At 32.5% G+C, this 25858-nt stretch overlaps 1 protein-coding gene and 1 long non-coding RNA gene across 2 annotated transcripts; one reads left to right on the top strand and one right to left on the bottom strand.

Moving 5' to 3' along the window:
- LOC127705065 (V-type proton ATPase subunit S1-like) lies at positions 1-25858 on the bottom strand. The gene is made up of 9 exons (XM_052209344.1): positions 25713-25858; positions 9051-9171; positions 7284-7361; positions 6315-6534; positions 5808-5893; positions 5036-5262; positions 4253-4297; positions 2270-2501; positions 1-2034 (listed from the first exon to the last, which is right to left on the bottom strand). The coding sequence occupies exons 1-9, from the start codon at positions 25793-25795 to the stop codon at positions 1825-1827; spliced, it is 1302 nt and encodes a 433-aa protein (XP_052065304.1). The 5' UTR covers positions 25796-25858; the 3' UTR covers positions 1-1824.
- On the top strand, positions 15861-19397 carry LOC127705334 (uncharacterized). The gene is made up of 3 exons (XR_007983837.1): positions 15861-15945; positions 17326-17486; positions 18399-19397. It is a non-coding gene; the product is annotated as an uncharacterized LOC127705334 (long non-coding RNA).

Here is a 25858-nt window from a genome sequence, read left to right as displayed (position 1 = left end):
CAAGTTTCTATTCCTCATTTTATTACTAGGATACAAAAAGTACTTAAAGAATTTCTATAGAAAATGCAAGACACACAATTTAACAGAATATGTCACTTAGAAAAGGGGATTTTTTTGGGGTGCAACTTTGTTTTGTAATCAGGAACAAATTTATTTTTCCCATTTCAGCAGAATTCAGAGCAATTCATTTTCTCAATTTTGGAACTTTGTTGATGTTATCAATTGATACTTGCTAAAGTTGCATAGAAAAAGCTCAAGAAATTTAGTTGTTTAAAGTATTTGTTTCACTTTAAACATACATGTCCATTACAATTTCTTTGAAAACTGTCTTTTAACTGATACACAAGTATCTCAAACAACTGACAACAATCTTAACTCCAACTTCAGTATGAAAAACTATCAGATATATTTCTCTATGAAAACTGATAGATTGCTTTACTCACTAAAATAAACCACAAATATGTTGTTCTCTATAAATCAAGGTAAGTCCTTGCAAAAAGAAAAAGGCCACTCTTAATGGGTCATTTCCAATGTGGAAAAACTGTTGACAAAACATTTTGTATGATTTTATATTGTTAATAAAGATCATCCTTTGTTTAATTTATTAAAGTTCTGGTACAATTTTTGTGGTTTTCTTCAGTTAAAAAAAAATTGTTTTGTTACTGTTACATTTTTCCAGTTCAAGAGGATGATGAAGGAGAAACCAATCATTTATATGGTCTTTAAATGTTGCATATGTCCAGTGCAGATTAAGCTACCAAAGTTGGACTATCCCTGACCTAAGATTTCTCTGACCTTACCAGACCAGAAGTGTAGGAAATCTGAACTCCCAAAGTTCATGACAACTTTAGTTATTAAGTCAATTTTGGTAAACTTTTGTTAAAATATGCTGACTACAGTTTTTGAAGTATTAGGTATGTAGAAGGTAATATTATAAGCATTAAAGAAAATACATCTGAATATATAAATGAAATTATTGATTATATGGTCTATCTTTTATTTCTATCTAGTTAAAAGAAAAATAAAGTGTGGGAACTACTTATTCAATTGATGAACTGATTTTTATATCCTTCCCAAAATGTGGTACTTAAACCACTTTTAAATCAAAACAACTTTGTCAGTAGTATGTCACGATGTTCTCCTGAAAAGACAGCAACAGAATGTACAGACCAAATCCAATAAAATTGCTTCCTTCTTAATTTGTCACTTATTTTTAATATAGTTTATAATTAGAGATTAGTCTCTCATCTCTCTAATAAATGTGATTTCTACAATTAAGCTACATAGAAAATGCACAAATTTAACCAAAATTTCAAAAGCAACAGAAAAATTATAACTTTAAGTTCTTTTTTTGGCATTATCAGGTACAATATAACAATCAAGAAAACTTAAAGACATTAAAAGTATGAATGAAATTAAAGAAAATGATTTCCTTAAATATAAGAGAACTAGTGTCTACAGTACAATTCAAAATGAGAGATTAAGTTTCCATTAATCATTTAATCTTTGTAGTAACAAATATACACTAACATCAACTATTCCAGTCATGTTACAAAATAGGACAAATACAGAACATTCAAAGAATAAAAAAAATAAGCATATAGATGTATATCCAGTATGATCTTTGCCAATTACTGATTTGATACTGTTATTACACACTTTTACCACAATAAATTTACTCTTTCTGGCAATGGAAATTTCTCTCTCTCACAAGTGATTCAATTGTATCTCTAATTACAGATTCAAGTATTTAATTGAAAAAATAGACCATTTTAGTTACGACTTTAGATAATGGAAACAAAGATCTCTCATATTTTGCTATGATCATTCATTAACATTGACTGTGATTGTCTTTCCTTTAGGATCATCATATCTGTCCATGGTTTTCAATGAAGCAATCATCCCTAATCCATACAGAACAATCAATATCATGATGGAGACACTGATAATGGCCATCCATATCCCTGGCGTGAAGAATACTATACAGTCCCAACCATCAGAGAACTGTTCATCCATTATATTGAATGGCTGGAACTGAAATGTATAATAAAAAAACTAAGTTAATTTAAAATTATTTCACATAGGTACAAGTCGTCACCTTGAATAAAGACAAAGATGTTCATACTTATTTCTTCTATACTAATACATTATAAATGTTATTCAAAGACTTACTTACTGACACAATCATTCCTTAAAAAATGACTGCCCCCCTCTATGGTTATCAAATATCATTTAGACAGTATAAAATAGCCATGGACTTAAAGTATACCTGAAGACCATCAAACATCAATGTGATATTAGCAGTTGAATTGGCACGTAAGGTGGTAATCTTGTACATCGAGCAATGGTAAGAGAAGTGTTTTGGTGCCATTAGGTCTCCTGGTTTGATGACTAGGGTCTCATTAGCACTGACAGTCTTACTGCTGTTTTTCCATTCTAGGAATACCATATTCTCTCTAATAATCCAGAATTCTGTTATGTTGTCAATCCACATGGACCATCTGTTATAAGAAAATATTTACAAGGATAAAAGTTAGTTACAAAAATTAAAATAGGAGGGGGGTAATGGGGGGTTTTCATCACGGTTCAAGAAATGTTAAATTTGATGATCACAGTTCACAGGAAATACAACAAAACTGTTCACGAAAAACAACAGTTAAACATCTTCACCACTGTTCACAAAAAAACGACGATTTAAAACCTTCATCACGGAGAACGGTTATCAAATTGAATTGAAAACGAGTCACGAAATGCACTAATCACGAGTCACGGATAATAAATCCATGAAAAAGCGAATCACGGAAAGCAAACATCCACGATCACGAAGGACGAAAATAACCCATCAGCCCCCTCTAATATGAACAAGTTTTGCTTGATGTAAGTTACCTACTGTTGAAAGTCCGTCTTTTGTGTCATATCAATTGTGTCTTTTAAATACGATGTCAACTACATATACATCAGTGGTCCTTATCAATAAAGCTAATGGAAGACATGTGGGTTTGATCACTAGGATGGCAAAAACCCATTTACTATGAAATAAGTATAAGCTATTTATCCACTTAGCATTTTGCATTTAGGAAATGATGAGCAAATAAAAGATTGGTAGGCTTTGAGACTGAATAATATCATCCAGATTAGTGCTACCTTGACGGCTAGTGAATATAAAATTTGACCTCGATATCATCTTATGTTGGTCTATCCAAAGCAGTGAATATCATTTGACATTTAAATGTTCTCATGCTGAATTTGCTTGAAATGTATTCAGCTGTACCTTTTAAGTATTAACTATCAGTCAATTAATAAATACTATGTTCATAAATTTAAAATAAAATATTTTTTAACAAATAAACGTCATTTATTAGAAAATCTTATTTAGTTTTAACAAAGTGACTTTGGACAATATAAAAAAAAACAAATGCAAAAGCAAGTCTTTTACATGAACATAATACTCTGAAGGATAGTATTTTATATATTATTTTGTTGGAGACAAACAGTTATGAATTCTTTAGTGTTTTGTATTTTGGTCTGTCTCTTCAGCACTTCATGGAGGGTTTTTTATCAGTGATTTTTGGGAAATGCCATATAGAGTAATATTGGCCAACATTTTTGTAGTTTTTAAGAAATTAAGAATGTAAGTCATTTCTGAATGTCCAAAGTGATAAAAAAGCATAAGTCAAATAATGTTAATGTTTTGAATATTAATATCTACAATGTATTATTATATCTATATACAGTCACTAGAAATTAACTTAATTGCCAAGGTAGTCACATTTATGTCTTAAGTGGCTCTTATGTGGTTGAGGTCCACAATTCCATTCAAACCTCGGACATAACTAAGACTTAAAATGTGTTGCTGTTTGACTGACAAGCATGTTATATATTTGAGTAAGGGCAAAGAACTGTCAGTTCAGAGACAAAATAATATGCCTGGCTGATGAAATATTCCTGCAGGCTGTTTCCATCTAGCATGTTCAATATCTGATTGGTCTAGTACAAAGCAGGGATTGCCTAGGTATATTCATCTCACATTTACATGTACAAGTTATTATTTAGAATATCCATGTTCTATTTTGCACTGAGTCTTAAACATTCATAAATCAATTTTACTATCATTTAAACTGATAACTTATATTTATTTTTATATTGTTTCAACATCACGAGAGTAGATTTTAGACAAGACAGTCATTACATATGCAGATTATAAAAATTCTGGAAGACAAATAGCAAAGTTTGTGTATTAATAATTACTTACTCCAATTTTAATGTCATTTCTTCTGCACTGCCTTTCAGCTTTAACCTGGAATTTGGTAAATTTATGTATATCTTATTTGTTATAATTCATCCAGTTATGGAGCAAAATATAAAACTTATTTATCTCATCTAGTTGACCCATACTTTTTTTTCTCCATGAAAGTCCATATCTACCAAATGTGTTTCAACTTTTGTTCCTATATGAAGCCAATATAAAATCAATCATGATTTCTATATGACAATTGGAATCAATACAACAACATTCTTACTAAAAAATTTAATTTCAAGTGCAAGCAAACAAATATGTTACATTTCATATGTTTGGTACAGACATTACCAGTAGACTGATCTCAAAAAGAACACTAATTTATTTACCACAAAACTGAAGATAGATAGAAAGATACTGCAGGGTCTTAGCTAAGTAGTCTTAAGCTACTAGTTGTGGGGACTATTTTATGATTAAATAGACAAAAAGTGCCTACAGATTACATGTAATTTATTAATTCTATTACAAAATTATATTATCTGAATTACCTGCCCCACCCCTCATATTTTTTTTCTTTTTTGTATTTGTAAATATTGTTATTACTGTATGATAATGTATGATAAATATAGATTCTTCCATAACAACCTGTTAATAAATATTGCAAGCTATGACATGGAAGATTGAATATACTTCTGTAATGATTAAAAAGAAAAGTCCCCCCCCCCCTTATCCACAGCAAGTTAAATCTCCTGGTCAGAAATGCATCAAAATGTAAATAAATGTATATCTAAAACTTACACAGCTGTATCATTGTCACAAGAGGTGCCATCATCTTCCAGTGTGACGTTATTATTATTGTAATTTGACTCGTTACTCTGCGCCATTACTTCTAGACCTCTCAGATAGAAGTAGAATGGTGAGTTCCTGCCAGGACAGGTAATATTCAAAAATGTGGCATTGCTGTTAGCCACATCATCTACAGCTTGTAGTCTTCTGCTTGCACCAGAACCCTGAACATTAGAAGTCTGGAAAGAGTTCATAAAAACTGTAATTTCATGGTAATGATGATAGCTTCAAAGACTAATATACAACAATTAAAGGCCACCAGGAGCTTCTATCCCTTAATATAAACCTGGTTCATGTATCATGGTATCATGTCTGCTACTTTTATCATATCCAGACATTGGGAAGAGCCCTCCCCAAAAAAACAGCATCAATTAAATATTGTGTATTCCTATTGACAGGAATATAAGAGTTTAAAACTTGGCTGAGACAAATATTAATAATTTTTAAACATGAAATAGGGAAATAAAATAATCTGAAAAAATTACTTTCATTCTCGGACAAAACAAACCTCTAAATATTTTCTCAGTAAAGTTTAAACTAACAGATTCAGGTGATTGTCAGAAGGATCATGCAAGTGAAAAGTTTGAAGCACTATTAAACTTCCTTATTCACCATATGTGAATAATTATAGTGGTATTCAGCGGGTACTGTCTAGTAGGACTCCTTTACAAGCACATGTATGAAATGATTTACCACAGAACTACACATAATGATCAATGTATACCTTTGTTGCACTTTTTCCTGTATACACAGCTGTGTATTTGACCCCTCGTTTTGTTAGCTGTTTAGTTACTTCAGCCATTTTCACATCTGTAGGAAGATAATACATACATTTTAAGTGACAGTATTAAATTTAACATATTGCAATAGAAGATTATAAAGTACTATGAATCAATATTTCATTTTTTTTTTACCCAATACAATGCATGCTTACCAAAGTAATCAATTGTCATTTGAGTTTAAATGTATTACAATGAACTAATAAATATGGTAATTGGCCATGTATAATCTGTATACCGGGTAGGTACAAATCCTGTATTGCAGTGTATTCTAACAAAACACATTCAATTTCATTACCAGTCTCTGGGCAGAAACAGATACAATTTCAATACCACATGAGTATTTAATGCGCAGACCTGGTATTTCATCTTACCATACATTTAGGCTTTGGGGTATTGACTTCTTTTTATATAAAAGTTATCCAAATAATTTATTTTTCACCTAATCTTACCATTGTCTGAAAAAACTTTCCCTTCATTACTAGATCCCTGAACTGGTTTTAAGTGAACAACGATTATGTTAGCTTGTCCTCCAAGATTAAGTTTGTCAAGGTCAGCAGATTCCATAACTTTATGAACTTTGCCCTCAAAGTCTTTCATTATGTTCTCTAGACCAGTCCATGGAGACATAACTGATGATATCTGTGCCGAAAAATGGTCTTCCATAAAGGACTAAAACAAAAATGTAAAAAATTGGAAATCAAAAATAGTTTAAACAAATTTCCTTTATTCTTTTGCTACCTGTATATTGTTAATACAATCTATATAACAGGATAATTCAAATTAAGTTCACTACATTGGTATGGGTAATAATTAAATTAATCTATGTATAAACAATTGTAAGTAAATTGCTTGAAACTTAGTCTGTTTCTGTTGATAAGTGCTTTAACAGGTCTTCTCTCTGCCTGCATCATTCTGCTCAGCTCCTCATAAAATTTCATGTCACAGCATTGTAACATCAAATATAAGGACCCAGCTTTGGCATAACACACTGATATATCACTAACCTCATAGTGTTTGAATCAATGTTGATAAGTTTCACCTGATCTTATCAGGCCTCTTCCAGTTCAGCGGTGAAACAAAGAATAACAATTGGATCCATCATTAAAAATACACTTAAACAACCCAATCAACCCATTATCAGATTTTCATCATAAATATACAGTAAAATATCAACTATTTTACAGTATCAATATATATTAAAATGGCTACTCCTTTGCTTATTTTTTTGCTGTGCATGTACTGATCTTGTGTCATGGTCTTTTGGATGGATACCCCTCCCCCCCCATATCCTTTGTTTTTCTATTGTATACAGAATATCTGAAAATCATTTCAAAGCACCTAATAGACACAGATCAAGATTGATATATACCCAATGCCTTCTTTAATTCACATTAACCTTCTTCATAACAATCCCCTACCTTGATGTTTTTAAAAGCTCCTCCATCACTGTATGGATTGTAAACATCTGCATGGTGGTTCAAATCCTGAAGACTCAACTGAAATGGAAACAAAATGGTTATTAGGTAGCCATTGGGAATGTGTCTAAATACCAGACACTATAAAATGCTAGATTGAAGCATTATCTGGTTACACTATTCTGGTATACTCAGTAGTTCAAAAAATACTTTCTTTACTTTATTATAATTAACCAAACCAAAAACTGGTTTACAAATAACAGGCTTATGGAACTTTACATACATCTATTAATTGCTTTACTGTCATTGTCAAACAATAAATTGTTGCCATGCAAATTAGTGGATGGCAAAACATATGAAATTTCCTATCGATATAAGTTTTAAAAGCTACAAAGTCAAGTAACAATATACTTGATATATTTCTCCGACCTAATTACATATAAATAACTCGGAGTCCGTAATACCAAATTTGACACTCATTCACACAATATCTTTTTAATCAAAATAACAAATTGCTACAACAAATGTTACACCTATTGATTTCCTTTTAATATGTATTTTACCAAGATTAGAACTATTGAAAGCAAACTCAAAAGACAAGTGATAAATCAAAGAACAATTTGTACTAGTGGAGTTTCCTTTTTGATTGCATGTAGTAAAAACAAAAATTGTATATACTGTGGATTCATTTATTTTCGTGGGTATCAATTTTCGTGGATAGAGAAAAAAAGACGTTTCGTGGTATACGTAAATTTGTGGATCGCTGATTACAACAAAAAAATAAATTCAGATACGTAATTCGTGGATTTCTTTTTGATTTAGGAGATCACATAACCTCCTTGGTTTGATCAATAATAACACAAACAAAAAAGAAGGAATTCATTGAACAAGTTTTGAATTGTCAAAATCCTCTCTTGGTCATTCTAGGTTAAAGTGTTCATTGAAAACTTCTACTACAATAATGGACAGAGACAACTAATTATTTGTTTGTTTTACAATTTATAAATTCTTGTCGAAATTTTATAAGGCATCCAAAACTATGATTGAAAGCTCATTTCCCTAATCACGATATAATAAACAGTCATATAAGTAAAAGGTGTGAAAATAAATGTTCCTGTCATAAACAATATTACCTACGGGCAATATACCCGAACTTAATCCTATTGATTTTTAATCACCAGTAAACCAAACTATGACACGGTAATTACCAAATTTTCCATGAACAGTTTTAATCAATTTTAAAAAGTAAATTATCACTGATATTCAATATATTTATTATTGATTTAATCAAAATACTTGTATCTTCTTTCAATAAAAACATGTGTTATGTTACCATGTTTATCGCTAGTCAACATTATACTAGAACTGCATAACATAACCGGAAATAAACATTCGACTCCATACACATTTCTCGGGATTATTCTTCGTTGAATTCTTAAATTCGTGGTTCGCTGTGACCCACGAAACTCACGAAAATTGGTATACCACGAATAAAAATGAATCCACAGTACTGGACAGTGATAAACAAATGATGATTTATCTACATGTAGCTTACTCTGTCTTGAAAAAAAACACTATTTATTTCCTTTTAATATGTATTTTACCAAGATAAGAACTATTAAAAGCAAACTCAAAAGACAAGTGATAAATCAAAGAACGATTTGTACTAGTAGAAGTTTCCTTTTTGATTGCAGGTATTAAAAACAAAAATTGTATATACCGGTACTGGACAGTGATAAACAAATGATGATTTATCTACATGTAGCTTACTCTGTCTTGAAGAAAAACCACTAAGTTGTTATCTTTAGTTAAAGGTTTCACATAGGACTGTTGAAAGTCATCTGAATTAATGGTCTGTCCTGTGTAGCTCTGTGGCAGATCACTTAATCCCCTGCAAAACAATAGGGAAAGATACAAACTAATACTGCTTAACATCTATGCATTGTTACAATGTACTTTTACTACAAATGTACTATATTAATATTGCTCTTTATAGAAAACAGAAAACATTCATGAATTATAAGCTAATTTTGATATTCCACTGACTGAGAGATCCGCGAAGGGAGAAAGACAAAATAAAGGACACTGATCATACATGTATGTTGGAGACTTTTCAAATTAGCTTTAAAAGAGTTTTGGATCCGGGTAAACTAATCGATTCTTTAAATAAACTTATTCCAAAAGGTTACCAATTCAACACTGTAAGGCCAAATAAAAATATATGTGTGGTTCCAGTTATATCCTGAAAAAAAAATAGGGTCGGTAGGTTGGCTTTTTTTTTTTAAATTTGTCTTTGGGATTGTCAAAATCCGTACAAAAATTGTGTGTTCACCGAGGTTGGGTATTAGACACATCCCTACCGGAAGTTCACCATTTTCTATATGTTTGGTTGTAAAATAAACAGGCATGTTACGTTTTTAGTAAATTTTGTTGCATTCTGTTAAGAATTTGTTGCATTTTTAGCCGTAGTGGATACTTCTACTGCAAATTCAGATGACAAATTCACATTCCCCAAAATGAATTCTTCAAAATTTATTTTACAGAAATGGAAAAAAAAGTTATAGGGTTGGTCGGGTTACTGGAAGCACATATATATTTTTATTTGGCCTAATTAGAACTTCGAATATTGTTTTTATTGGTATTAAAATTGATTTTGTTATCAGTAACTTAAAATCAAACAAAATATTATTTTTATATACATATATGCACATTCATGGGCTCTACAATCTGTCGATACCTGTATCTTGGAATTGCACAGGGTCATGTTTTTCTCTGACTGTTAATATATGGCACCTTTACACTAAACCCATTGGATGTTGGATGAGTACTGATTGATATTTTAGTCTTAGATGCATGATTTTTTATTAGTTGTTATTGGCTTTGAACTAGCTGTCAGTAACTGCGAGTACTCTCAGATCTGTACATAGTGTCTTTTTTGTTGTGAGGATGTATAAGTACCCTTCCACATCTGGTCTGTGTTTTTGTCAGATGTATTTCTGCTTTGTATCGATCTGATGAGTTAAGACCTTTTCAACTGATTTTTATAGTTTATTCTTCAGTTGTACTGTTACACCACTGTCCCAGGTTAGGGGAGGGTTGGCACCTTCAAACTAGTTCAATCCCGCCACATTCTGTATGTGCCTGTCCCAAGTAAGGACCCTGTAATTCAGTGGTTGTCGCTTGTTGCTGTTAATCATATTTGTTTTTTCGTTCATTATTTTGAACATAAATCAGGCCATAAGTTTTCTTGTTTGAATTGTTTTACATTTGTTATTTCAGGGCCTTTTATAGCCGACTATGCGGTTTGGGGTTTAGTTCATTGTTAAAGGCAGTACGGTGACCTATAGTTGTTAATTTTTATGTCTCGTCATTTGGTCTATTGTGGAGAGTAGTCTCATTGGCAATCATACCACATCTTCTTATTTATGTATATAAAGGGGATTTTGATGCATTCACAAGGTGTGAAAAAACCTCATCACTATTTCAGAATCTGTGTTACTTGACCAATGCTTTTATTACATTAGAACTATTGATGTCATAAAACAATATTTTTTGCATTGTTGCATCAGTCATTTTCTTTTATAATGTCAAAGTTTTAAAAGAAACATCTGTTGGTGGCCAGCAATGTCTTACAAATAGCGATAAGGTGTATGTGTCCTTGAAGATGTACCTTTATACCTTTGTCTTCGGGTAAAAAATAAGCCATACAGATCCCTCATCTTGAAATGTACTTACGAGAATTTCTCCAAGAAGTGCAAAATAATATTAGTATAAATACATATAAAGAATAAAACTTATATAGGAATGTGCAATTAACATGAGCTTATACAGGTTCCAGTTCTAATATTTAAAGCTGACTTAAAACTTAAAAGCATTCAATTACGACACCATTACAGACATTAAGTAGATATAAGAAGATGTGGTATGAGTGCCAATGAGACAACTCTCCATCCAAGTAAAAATTTATAAAAGTAAACCATTATAGGTCACAGTACGGTCTTCAACACGGAGCCTTGGCTCACACCGAACAGTAAGCTATAAAGGGCCCCAAAAAATTACTAGTGTAAAACCAGTCAAATGGGAAAACCAACAGTCTAATCTATATAAAAAACGAGAAACGAGAAACACTTCAATCTAATTAAAATTAAATCTCCGCACTTGCTCCTCGTTGTTTATATGTCGCGCGTGGGAGATCTAACAACAGCCGCTTGAGGGTCATGTCTAGGGTCAAATTTGGTGAACTTTGACCGACCAATCAGCGTGCAGAAAAATCAATTTCGATTAACCAATCAGCGACGGGCTTGTAGGGTGCGACTTTTTACCCCAATATACCCCAACATACCCCAATATACCCCAATATACATCAAAAAACAGTTTCAACAAAATATTATTGAATAATAATAGCAATTTAGGCATTTCCATGTTATTTTAACACCAACAATACTTTATTTTATAAATATATTTAATTTTAAATCACTTTTTTCATTGAAACTTGTTCCGTTCTTGTCAGCCGCTTACGATCACAAAATGACTTTTTACCCCAATATACCCAAATATACTCCAATAAAACGTTTCAGTGCAACATTCATGTTCTGGAATGATATTTTAACCATATTTATTTCAAAAAAAAATCCTATGCACATTTGTGTGCATTTAGAAGCTTTTTAAACTATAGTTAACTCGAATACTGATAATGGTAGCACTAAAGACCAGAATGGACCTGAAAATATACAGGGCAATTTTTAAATTGCAATTTCTTTTTCACTCCTTCAAATTTAAGTTTTATTCAATAACATTTGTGTTTTCTGAATTAAATTTGAAATGTTTTTTTCATACATGTAGATAAAATTAGAAATATTTTACTCATGTTTTGAAATATTTTTTTCAATTTTGATTTTTTTTTCTCATATTTATATTTTTAAAATAATTGTCTCAAATAAAATTTGAAAAATGTTCTCCTACATGAAATAAGATTTTCGAATTTTCATTGAACAAATTATGTTTAATCATCACATGCTTAAAATTTACGTAAACTTGGACGGACCAGAAACTACAAAGATGGTAGTTTTATTTATATTTTTCACTTTTCAATAGATAAATTTCAAATTAAAAAGTTATAAATTCCATTCATCTAGACGGGAAAATAATTTTTCTGATGCCACGACTCAGGACTGAATGGGGAGATTTAAAGACTTTAACGGACATCTATCTTACGGTTGGATTCATTTAAACTTAAGAATTATTTATTCATTGGATTTCCTTCTTATTTTAAAGTCGAGGCTAGTCATTCAATTAAAATCAACCAAGTTTTAAAGAATTATATGTTTGTAATAAATAAAAAAAACTTGGACCTAAACGTTAACATTGAAAGACATCAAGACAAGAAATTCTGTATATTTTTTTTTATTTATTTATTTTCATAAGTAATCACTAATTCCAACCTTTATAGTTAGGACTGAAAACGAGAAAAAAATATTTTTAGATGATAGAAGGAGGTATATCTAAAAAAGTCTGAATGTTCCCGAATTGTATCTACCATTCTGCAGATAGCATATTTAATATTTATTCGAAGAAAAAAGTTTTTTAAGCCAACACTCTTCTTCTTCTTCTTTGATATAGTAGTTAAAAAAACTCAGTAATGAGTACTCAATACTTGTGCGTTACGTAGGTGCTGGTAATGTCTATTTACAATAAAAGACCAAAGATAAAAAAAAAATATGGTGCATGCTGTACAGTTGGAGCAGGATAAAAACATTCCTTCATCTATGTAATCAGTCTTGAAAGCTTCCATATAGTTGGAGCTTTCACTGTCGATTTCGGTAATGTATTCCAGGCTTTTTGAGAGATAACTAGTACTGCGTGAGAGTCCTAGAAAATAATGCGGAGTGTTTCTCTATAGAATGATGATTAATTCTGTTCGCTGATAGGAAATCCGACAAGTACACTGTTTCAATTATTTAAGAGTATGTAAATTTATATGATTAACTGAATTGGAAAAACGATTTTCTTTCTCAAATCTTGTGGAGTCCCCTGGATATCTTAAACTTTCTCCTCTTTTAACAGAACATCAAAAGCATTTTCCTCGGACAATTGTATCATTCAAGTTGTTTAATTCTTATAGAATAGCTATATATACCTTTGTAATAGCAAAAATGCGAATTTGTATAGAAAATTTTATTTTAGAAAAAAAATCAAAATCATTCGAAAAAAAAAACACCAATTTTTTATAACCCGATTAATTCACTCCTCGCCATATCGATATCTCCTATACTTATGACGTACCCGTCATAGAGCACAGAAATATAAAGATTGAATTAGCAAATATGTGTCTTCATTTTTTTCTTCCTCAGTCAACGATTAGTAAGACACAAGACACAATTCAAGTTTCTTTTCCTGATTTTAAAAACAATTTTAAAGCATTCTGAATATTAATAAAGTAGATGTGAGATATTCAATGAAACAGCAATCAAGATATATTACAGATTTTCAACATTCTTCAATCATGATAAATAAAGCAGCCAAGATATTTGAGTGCACTCTTTTTTTTTATTGATAAATTTTTTTGTGCTTAATTAAAGATTGTAAAGTGCCGATTTTTTTTATGCATAATACTTTTGATATGTTCGCAATGAAAAAAAAAACCCTTTGCCTCAGTAATTTCAAGATTTTATAGTGTATTATTTCGCCATAAATACAAATTTTATTGTCAATTTAGCGGTATTTCTAACATTGCCTATAAGAGAGAGATTTGGCTTGCCATAAAACCAGGTTCAACCCACCATTGTTAAATTGAATTGGATTCACTGTAACTCCATTTACCGGTAAATTTCATTAATCTCTTGGACAAAAAAAAACACCTTTCTCCGACATGGATTTTTTACCTTTACAAGCTAAAAAATTACCATAGAGCAAATTACATGGATGATTAATATTGACCATTTGGTATAGGCATATGTCCGTGTTCAAAGCGATACGTACATGCAGGACATACATTATTTTGTTGAATAAAATCAAATCTACAAATGGGTGCCGTAGGAGGACCACTGGAGTTTTGAGCAAGGATTTCTTGGCATGTAACAGATCGAAAACTCGGGGTTATGATATTTCATGTATATTTTGAACACATGGAGGGTTACCCCGGCATCCTTTGCAAAAAAAAAAAAAAAAAATTCTTCTATGTGCCTTCGGACTTTATGTTTTGAATTGTAGTTCCACTTTCCATATTCGGTATTTATTCTGAGTCAAGTGCCTGTGCGGAGACTCCAAGCAGACAACACGCATGTGTATAACGGCATTGTAGATTTTCTTATAATGATAACGAGAGTTGCCGGTCCGGTACACGAATAGATCGGTTAGAAAGCTAGGTTTTAATTTTTAAATTAATTAGATTGGAAAGCTTAATTCGAGGGTTGAAAATAGAGAGCGCAAAAAAGGGGGTTGGGGGTGTTCCACAGGGAATATTTTTATTTTATAAACGCTACATTTGAAAGGTTTATATTGTTCTATTTAATCTTTAACTAGTAATGGATGCCGTAGGAGGGACGGCATCGGAGTTTTGAGCAAGGATTTCTTGGCATGACAAACAATTTCAGATGTTGGTCCAAGAAGCGTGAACACACCGACCTGACCAACATAGAATTTCTGCTGACCAATGTCCTAACTGAGTGAAAGATACAAACATTTTATAAACATAAAAAGAAAACTTTAAATGTTTAACATATAAGGATTATATATTATTTTCAAAGAAAACAAATATTTGAGAAAATATTTCCAAATTTGAGAAAAAATTTCGAGTTTTATTTTAGAAAAAAACATCATATAGAAAACAAAACACAAAATGCATTTACAATCTCAAAATTTTAAGGGAGAAAAAAGAAATTGCAAAAATTTACCGGTATATTTTTAGGTTCGTTCGTTCGGGTTTTTAGTGTAACCTTCGTCAATACATGAATAAAGAACCCGTGTTTTAAAAGCCTCTCAATGCACAAAAAATGTAAACAGTTGTGTTCAATTTTAATATATCTGCTTGTTATATCATTTCTTATCGTGGAAATTGTGTTGAAACTGTTTATTCGAGTATATTTGGGTATATTGGGGTAAAAAGTCATTTTGTGATCGTAAGCGGCTGACATGAACAGAACAAGTTATGAGGGAAAAAGTGATTTAAAATTAAATATATTCATAAAATAAAGTATTAATGTCGTTAAAATAACATTTAAATGCCTAGTGTAACATTGTTATTCAACCAAATTATGTTTAATCTGCTTTTTGAGGTATATTGGGGTATGTTGGGGTATATTGGGGTATATTGGGGTAAAAAGTCACGCCGGGGCTTGTATACCATTATCGGATCGTTAAAAAACATGGATGCGCCCAGTTGGGACAACGTTTTTGACAAAAGTTTTGCCAAAATTTGGTATAAATGATATAAAGAAGGAGCAAAAGGAAATTTTAGAGTGTTAAGTTAACAAGAAGAAGTGCGTGGCTGTACTACCGACTGGTTTTGGCAAGACACTGCCGTTTCAACTGTACCTTCCAGTTGTCCGGGAGGTTATTGAAAACAGTTCTGACTGAAAAGTTTTAGTCTTTTGTCCCTTAGTAGCTCTGATGCAGGACCAGGTGGAAAAACTCTCGCACATTGGAAATATATCTGCTGCATACAAAGGTTAGTATAACTTTAAGCATGCAGTGGTAGTAAGGCTTCAATAAATGGAATAGTCTATACTATAGTATTTAATGCCAATAAACACCTAATTTATATTATAATTATTATGTTGGCAGTGTTGTATAATAAAGATGTTTATAACACATGAGAAATCAGTTAGGGGGTGACATGTTATCCCCCTGTACAGTGGCGGATCCAGAACTTTTTGTAAGGGGGGCCCACTGACTGACCTAAGAGGGGGCCCGCTCCAGTCATGCTTCAGTGATTCCCTATATAATCAACTAAATTTTTCCAACAAAAGGGGGGCCCAGGCCCCCCTGGATCCGCCTATGCTGTTTGAGCTACTTATATAATTAATGCAATGCCTCTATCTTACAAAAATGTATTAAGACATTATTCCCACACCTTATGGTGTCTAGATGCAGGGCCCCCTTTTCCATAGTCCTGGATCCGCATCTGACCAGGCAAAGATGTACACGTATGCCTTATCAAATAAAATAAAATTTATTTGCAGGAACATACATTTAAACTTCAGTATATCAACACATACACATGACTAACAGTAACAAAGCAGTAATATGAAACTTAGATATACATGAGCAAAGTTAAAAAAAAACTGCAGAAGCAGTTGATCATAGCCATGGTAGCACATAAATTTGTCTCATTTCACCGAGAACAGATTGTATCGGTCATATTGCCAGTATTTTACAGTCGTTTTGGCCATAATGCTAGTTCTTCATACTTTGTATAAAGATATATACTACATGTTGTATTAATGAAGCACCAGAGTCCAAGGGAAATGTTGTTAATTACATGTACTAATAATCTATCTCAAAACAAATATACATGCATATAAGATTAAGAAGATGTCGTACATGTACAAGACTTGAAGTAAAATTGCCAACTCAACTCTCCACCAGACAACAAATGACAAAGTTTACAACTATAGGTCACCATCTGACCTTCAACAATGAGCAAAATCATACAGCATAATCAGCTTTACATGGCTCAGAAACGTGCGGGAAACTTAATTTTTAAATTAGATTGTTATTTGTCATGTTTGTGTTAAACAATGAAAAAATAAAAAAAAAATATGAAAAAGTGCAGTCTAAAAGACCTTGTTGGATGGCCAAACAGATACATTGGCAGAAACATCTCACAATCGAGAAAATATGCTATGCATTCATTGAAATCTCAGCTATATTCATTTCTGTATTGGACTTTACAACAATAAGAATTATTTCATTGGATTTCAATCTTTAATCAAACGCAGTGAAATGGAGAAAGGGTATTTGTACAGTGTACATTTAAATTATAGAAGTTATCATAGAAATATGTCTTTTTGGAGACTGCCCACCTACATTTTTTTTTGCGTTTTAGGATCATCTTCCCCAGAGTGACGATCAAATCAAAGAGGGGTTGATAGATGTCATTTTTGCATCTCCAGAAACATTGGTTGGTGATCCCTATTGGAGAACTTGTTGAAAGAAGTTGAACATTAAGTTGGTTGTAATTGATGAGTTTCACACAATAGCAATTTGGTAAGTGGATACAATGTTTATTCCCCATGTTCATTTCTATTCGCACATTTACAGGACGTATTATGGTATACCGTTGTCTATATAAAAAAGAATAGTGGTAGGATTGCCAATGAGACAACTCTCCACAAGTGACCAAATGACACAGAAATAAACAACTATAGGTCACCGTACGGCCTTCAACAATGAGCAAAGCCCATACCGCATAGTCAGCTATCAAAGGCCCCGAAATGACAATGTAAAATAATTCAAACGAGAAAACAAAAGGCCTAATTTATGCATAAAAAATGAACGAAAAACAAATACAAATGTATGTAACACATAAACAAATGACAACTACTGAATTACAGGCTCCTGACTTGGGACAGGCACTATAAAGAATGTGGCAGGGTTAATTAAACATGTAAGCGGGATCCCAACCCTCCCCTAACCTGTGACTGTCTTTCAATCGTCAACCTGTCAGACAGTAACTCAAAAACTATTCAACTAATTTGCATGAAACTTTGATGAATTGTTTCTATATATTGATGTGTACTCCCTTCCCATTTTTATGAATTTAGATTTTCAAAAATATAGAAGTAAAAAATTAAGACCACTGGTACAGAACTGTACAGCTTTCAAGAACGAGATAACCTAATACTAAAAAGTAAGCTCTTTTAAGACCACTACTTGCAAAATGATGAACCATTACAATGTAATTATAAGAATGTATGAAAAATAAAACCCTAAACAAATGTGATAGACAGCAACCAACAACAACCACTGAATGATAGGCTGTTACATAACAATATGGACAAGCACATACATGTATTTAATTTTGTTTTGCCATAAGAATTAACAATCTAGGCAAGAGGTGCTGATATTAACCTTTTATAAAAGTTTTTATAGAAGTACTTATTTCTATTTTTCTTTCAGGGGCCAAGATGAAGGAGACAGAAAAAAGGCTTTTCGAAAAATGGTTTTCAAATGTAGGTGAACTAAGATCACTCTTTTCCGATGCTACAGTATTGGCTTTAAGTGCAACTTGCACTGTAAGCTTTAGGAAAAAAGTCATGAAAATATTGCAGCTAGCGGAGGACACAACAGAAATTAATTTATCACCAAACAAGTCTAATATAAAACTAGTACATGTATCTTCCAAAATTAAAAATTAAATTGAAATGGGAATGACATGGTTAGTAGATGCATTAGAGGAAAAAAGTCAGGACTTCCCACGTACACTTTTGTATTGTTCATCGATAAATGACACTTCCAAACTTTATAAATACATTGTAACAGAATTGCCACATTGTGCCAAGTATATTGAGATGTTCCATTCTGAAACTCCAGATGTTAACAAAAACATCATAATTAATGCATTGAAGGAGGAAAGTAGTGTTTTGATACTTATTTTGTCAACCAGTGCCCTGGGAATGGGTTTAGATGTAAAAAAGTGTAGTGGAGTGGTATTATTTGGACCTCCAAATAATCTGGTAGATTTGCTGCAAGAAATAGGGCGAGTGGGGAGGGATGGAAATCCATCAGTTGCCATTATCCTATACAATGGATACCACTTGCAGAAGTTGAAACCGGAAGTTAAGGCAATTCTTAAAGCTAAAGATTGTAGGAGAAAGGATCTAATGTGTAATTTCCTCAGAAATTCAGACTTGGATGATTTGATGAAGAAAGAAAGCAGGAAACATTCATGCTGTGACTTGTGTACTAAGTCTTGTAATTGTGAATCCTGTGATATGTTACCTCTTGAGAAGTTATTTCTGTCAGAACAAGTTGTTGAGGAGCTCGAGGAGCAAGAAGATTCTGCTGTTTCAGATAGCGATACTGAAGACTACAATTTGTCGGCCTATGAATACTTCGAAGATCTTGATATGGCTTTATTAGAAATACAAGATGATTAAAACAGTTGATATTTATTTATTTAATTTTTCAGTATCTAGTTTCTGTAACTTATTCAACTTTAGACTCTTCAAATTTTTTTGACTTTTAACCCCCTTACAATTGCTGTATTGCCACTCTAGATCTGGGTTCATGTCATGCCTGAAGCTGTCAATGTGACTAAAAAGAGATGTAGCGTATACAAAACAAATGAGACAGTAACTGATTGACACACATCATAAGATATTTACTTGTTTTCATCTTAAAAATAAAGAGATGCGGTATGATTGCCAATCAGACAACTACCCTCCAGACTTTTCAATAACTTGATTTAAGCATTGTAGTACAACGTGAAAAACCCATGCCTTTAGTCGGCTACAAAAGCCCTGACCAGAAAAATATGAAAAAATTCAAAAGAGAAAACCATGTCTGCCATGTCTGTCAGAAATGGTTGCAGATTCGCCTAATCTTGACCTCATTTCATGAAACAAGCATATATTCGGGGTCAAGTCTGCATCTCGATTACTATAAACATGATAAACAAACAGAAAAATATATTTGGTGTGGAATTATTGTAAGATGTGGAATGATAGCCAATGAGCATGATTAGACAACTCTCCACAAGAGACCAAATGACACAGAAAGTAACAACTATAGGTCACTGTACGGCCTTCAACAATGAGCAAAGCCAATACCGCATAGTCAGCTATAAAAGGCCCTGAAATGACAAATGTAAAACAATTCAAACAAGAAAACTAACGGCCTAATTTATGTACAAAAAATGAACGAAAAACAAATATGTAACACATAAACAAACGACAACCACTGAATTACCTAAGGCTCCTGATTTAGGACAGGCACATACATACAGAATGTTGCGGGGTTAAACATGTTAGCAGGATCCTAACCTGGGACAGTGGTGTAACAGTACAACACAGGAACGAACTATAAAAATCACTCTGGTTGGTTTCTGACCTTGACTTTTCATGGTTTATTGATCAACAAGTCAACTATCTTTGGTGTATAGAATTATTGCTATTGATGTATGTCCTTTTGTGCTAAGTTTTGGCATGGTTCATATGACATGTATGACTTTGACCTTTTTGTTCATTGTTCTTGATGATGTTATATTTGTTCTATATAGCAAACTCATTGTATTTAACTTGGTGTAACCAACAGTATACATAGAGGATGATTATTTTTGCTCAAAATGAACATTGATAGGTTGATTGATTATTGATTTCTTCACTTGGGTTTCAGTGGCAAATATTTCATGCATATTCAAGACAATAACATGAAGTGGGACTATATCTTACTTACAACTTTGTTCAAGACCAATGTGTTCATCAAGAAAACAGTCAAATATAGACTTAATACCACATCTTCTTTTTTATACGACCACAAAATAATTTTGCGGTCGTATATTGGTATGACGTTGGCGTCGTTGTCCGAAGACACATTGGTTTTAGCACTCTTACTTTAGTTTAAGTAAATGGATCTCCATGAAATTTTACCATAAGGTTCAATACCACAAAAGTAAGGTGGGGATTGATTTTGGGGGTTATGGTACCAACAGTTCAGGAATTAGGGGCCAAAAATAAGCATTTTTGTAACTTCCAGACATTACTTGTGTGTTAGTGTATGGATCTCTCTGACATTGTACCACAAGGTTCCATATCACAAAGGGAAGGCTGGGATTGATTTTGGGGGTAATTGCCTCAAAATTTTAGAAATTAAGGGCCAAAAAACAAGTATTTTTCTAGTTTCATGACAATAACTTGTGTGTAAGTGTATGGATCTTTCTGAAATTGTACTACAAGGTTCCATATCACAAAGAGAAAGCTAGGTTTGAGTTTGGGGATAATTTCCCTAAATGTTTAGGAATTTTGAACCAAAAAGGGGCCAAAAAACAAGCATTTTTCTAGTTTCCAGTCAATAACTTGTGTTTGAATAGGTAAATTAAAAATTTATAAGTTCTTAGACCACATTTATTCTGTGTCAGAAACCTATGCTGTGTCAAATATTTAATCACAATCCAAATTCAGTGCTGTATCAAGCTTGACTGTTGTGTCCATACTTGCCCCAACTGTTCAGGGTTCGACCTCTGCAGTCGTATCAAGCTGGGCCCAGCAGAGCATTTTATTATATTAAGTTACTGTGTTTAATTTGACTTAGATAGAAATTGAACCAAATAATGTGCACTAATAACTTCATCACTCAGGAAAGCACATTTAACCAACACAACCTTGTATAAGTTTTATCAACAGCTCTTTACATGTACATATAGGGTAAATATCTGCATGCTGGTCGCCTTGTGAACAAATCTGTAAGAGTTTGGTTTTTATCTCATTGTTGTTTTGTACAAACGTGCTTGATGTTTTCATAAAGTCATTTCGGGTCTTTGTACAGCTTGCTATAGGTTTTACTCAAAGTCAGAGGTGGAACTGTGAACTTTAATACAGAAAAATAAGTTGGTCCCTTTTGAATAGTTGTCTCATTAGAAATCATGCCACATTTTTATAAACATGTTTTTGTAGGTAGTTATGCTGCCTAATCAAAATGACCATGATATTCTGCAACTAAACTGAAAGTATTTCATTACTTAGTTTGTTGGGTTGATGTCTCATTGACTTATGACACTTTAATATCAGCAACAAACTACTAAAAAAGTACCAGCTAATTAAGGTTATGACTTAAGAGAAAATTAAACCTGCACACTTTATTCACAATAATTTAATTCCAAGCAATATTTTTCAAATATGTGGATTTGAAGGCGATGGAAGGGGACTGTTGGTTGATGTCACGGAGAAGAATCAATGTACGAAGTCCTATAAATGCACTGTCAAATGGGTTTTTGTCTTTTTTTAGCTCGTTGCACTTAACTGTTATTATTCTTGAAGTTTTATATGTTACATGTAGTACATTTTCTTGTAGTAGGTCTTTTGCAATTTTCTGAACATCAGCTTGGTATGACCGTATATGGTGGAACCCCTTCTTTCCTGTTAAATTGGTAATGTTATCAAAATTGCTTGCAAAATTAACTAGGTGAGGATACTCTTTAGAGTGTCGAAGGATACTTTCCTTTGTCTGATGTCCTGAACATGTTACTTTTGTATCCTTGTTCAACATCTCTCAAGTATTCATCTAAGCTTATATTATTGTTTGTTCCACCTTGCAGATTAACAAATCTATTAGCAATTAATCTTTCTGATTGGTCAGGTGGTAAGACACCCGAAGTTAGTCACTTAGTTCTTCTTGAATTTTTAATGCATCTTTCTTAATTTGATTGACTGTTGGACTTTTCTAAAACATTTAATACAGACGCCATTGTCATTGTCTACTTCGGCGTTAACTTCAAAACCAGTAACAACACTAGAAATTATTGCGATTCTCTCTGAGTTCTGCTGAAGTTTCAGTTTGAACAGTTTTTTTTCAACACGTTCTCCCGTTGAGGAGATTTCTATCTGGATGAAAGAAAAACCGCATAAAACACAAATGTTTGTTCATACTGATATTTTCCTTGGTGTGCATACTTCACTTGATGCCATTTTAACCTCGGAAGGCAATAATACAAACTATTATTACAGTTGTATGTTACAAAACGTTTTTCGCATGGGGGCTGCCATTTTTGTTTATATACATTCGGAAGACCTCTAGACGCTACTAAGACTCCTATGCCAGTCCAATACCCTAACACTTTGTAGCACCTTCGCTGATTGGCTAGAGCAAATTTGACCCTAGACATGACCCTCAAGCGGCTGTTGTTAGATCTCCCACGCGCGACATATAAACAACGAGGAGCAAGTGCGGAGATTTAATTTTAATTAGATTGGAAACACTTATGAACCACATCAACAAACGAAAACTACTGAACATCAGATTCCTGACTTAGGACAGGTGCAAACAAATGCAGCAGGTTTAAACGTTTTAATGGTACCAAACCTTCACCCTTTTTCTGAAACAATAGTGTAACATCATAACATAGAAAGACACACTATAAAATATCAACTGAAATAGCTTAACTCAATCAGAGGACATATTAACACCATTGAACATACACTGAACAAATAAATTTGACCTATGACACAATGTAAATACAAAATAAATAAACTAAGGGAAGAATAATAAAAGTAACATGTTATATCGGTAAGAAATGTTAAACAATTAAAGAAAAACAATATGCTCGAACAAAAATACCATCCATTTGCAATAACTTTAAACACAGGTAAATGAAAATAATTTTGTTGTTAGGTATACCTGTACAGTATACATACCAATAGAGAAAGGAAATATTTTTACAAAATAAATAATTTTGAATACAAAATAAATAAACTAAGGGAAGAATAATAAAAGTAACATGTTATATCGGTAAGAAATGTTAAACAATTAGAGAAAAACAATATGCTCGAACAAAAATACCCTCCATTTGCAATAACTTTAAACACAGGTAAATGAAAATAATTTTGTTGTCAGGTATACGTGTACAGTACCAATAGAGAAAGGAAATATTATTACAAAATAAATAATTTTGATGTTCATAGTACGAAGTGAAAATTTATAGTTATACCAAACACTTATAAAAGCTGGTATGTAGACCAGATATAACCCTGAATAACATTAAATAACAAAAAAGCATTACAATTAGTATCAACAGGTCAAATAAACAAGAAAGTACGATTTGAGAGTACTCGCAGTTACAGACAGCTAGTTAAAAGCCAAAACAATTAATAAAAAAAATCATGCATCAGAGACTAAAATCAACTAAAACACATCCCAGGGATTTAGTATTTTAACGTCATGAACAGTCAAAGAAAACATGACTAGTGCAATGCAAAAAATAAATGTATCGACAGACAGTAGGATAGTTAGGAGTTTAACCTCTTTATAGATCTAAAAAAACGTGGGTGTGTCTTTAAGGAATGTATGGGGACTCCTCAGGTCTGGCATATCCACAACCCTATCTTGTATCCCAGGCCATTCTTATATAGCTGGGAATGAGATAATAGAAGCACATTCAGGATGTCAATGAAAAATGAAATGGCAAAGTAAATGGACCATAAGTGAAACTTGTAGACAACTTATTAGCTAGCACCCAGAAATGTACCGTTTGGAAAGTTGTCCAATTTGAAGATTTTAATCCTGAAACAGTAAGAATTCTATCAGAAATAAGAACAGGCTTTAACATTCTAAATAAGAACCGCCATCAAATAGGTCAATCCCTAATGCCATATTGTGAATGTGGTGCAGAAGAAAATGCAGAACACTTCTTACACTGTACAAGATACCAATAAGAAAGAACAGAAATAATGAGACATTAGACACATGGAACATCCCAACAGATATGAGAACACTACCATGACTACTGGCACCAACAACAAAAGAGACCTACCAAAGAACAGCACGTATTATAGAATATTTAGAAAGTACAGGAGGATTTGGAGATCTAGCTAGCCCTGAAACCTGATCCTGCGCCTAAAAAAGAATCCAAAGTACTGTGAGTTATAACTAAGAGAAATAGAGCACCAGATTAAGATGAAATTAACAGTATCATGAGACAAGATGACATTGTGTCAATGTTTTGACCTTCGGATCAGGATCAGAGACTTTTCCTTCACTTAAATCTGACATGTTATTCCACTACTCTAATTAAAAATAAATTTAAAACATGTGTCATCCTACACTGTTTCTTGAAAAGTTTTAAAAACGAGTAACCTCTACCTGTATACGTTTAGATCGTGCTAAAGTAAAAAGAGTAACCCAGTTTATATCATCAATACACCTAATCGCTATTTATTCCATTCCGGATAAGTTCTAAAATTACACAACTTTTTCATCCAGTTGAAGCTATCTGGGACCCTGTTTAAACAATGTACCATGCATGATACTTTTTAATGAGACATGTTTAAATCATCGTAAATACTTCAAACAAAATATTTTTTTTACTATAATTTGAGTTTCGAAAAAGTGGATCATAATCTATCAAAGTTTCCTATTGATCGCTTTAAGTTTCAAAATTTTTCCCTCCCTCAGCGTGTTACCTGATGACCTTTTTTTTTGCCTGTTGACCCAAACAGGAAGTTGTCTAAATGACTGTTTTTTTCAGGATTGGACTAAATAGCGATAAGGTGTATACCATGTACTTGTACAGAGCTGTACGTAATAGTATTCTATCTTTATTACAATGTGCCAATTTAAATGTGACGAATTAACTATCAAATTTTAAATATTGAAAAATAATCCTTATTTTAAAGAAATTATTTCCTTTTTGGTGGGGATAATTTTGCCCATCCTGTTTCACACTGTCATGTTTATATTTGAGAGTGGTATACACTTTTAAAAGATACGCCAACCGCTTACCTTGATGGAGACCATATTAATACAGGTGATTTTAATGCTACGGATGTTGCAACTACAGCAATGAAACATAATTTGCAAAACATCTTTTCTGAGGCTGTCTTCCAAAAAAAAAATCAATGTCAGGTGATTGATATTCGGAACTTCTC

This window comes from Mytilus californianus, unplaced genomic scaffold (genome assembly GCF_021869535.1).
Source record: "Mytilus californianus isolate M0D057914Y unplaced genomic scaffold, xbMytCali1.0.p SCAF_1, whole genome shotgun sequence".
Classification (NCBI taxonomy): Eukaryota; Metazoa; Mollusca; class Bivalvia; order Mytilida; family Mytilidae; genus Mytilus; species Mytilus californianus.
Note: the sequence above shows the minus strand (reverse complement) of the source record. Positions and strands in the feature narration are given on the sequence as shown.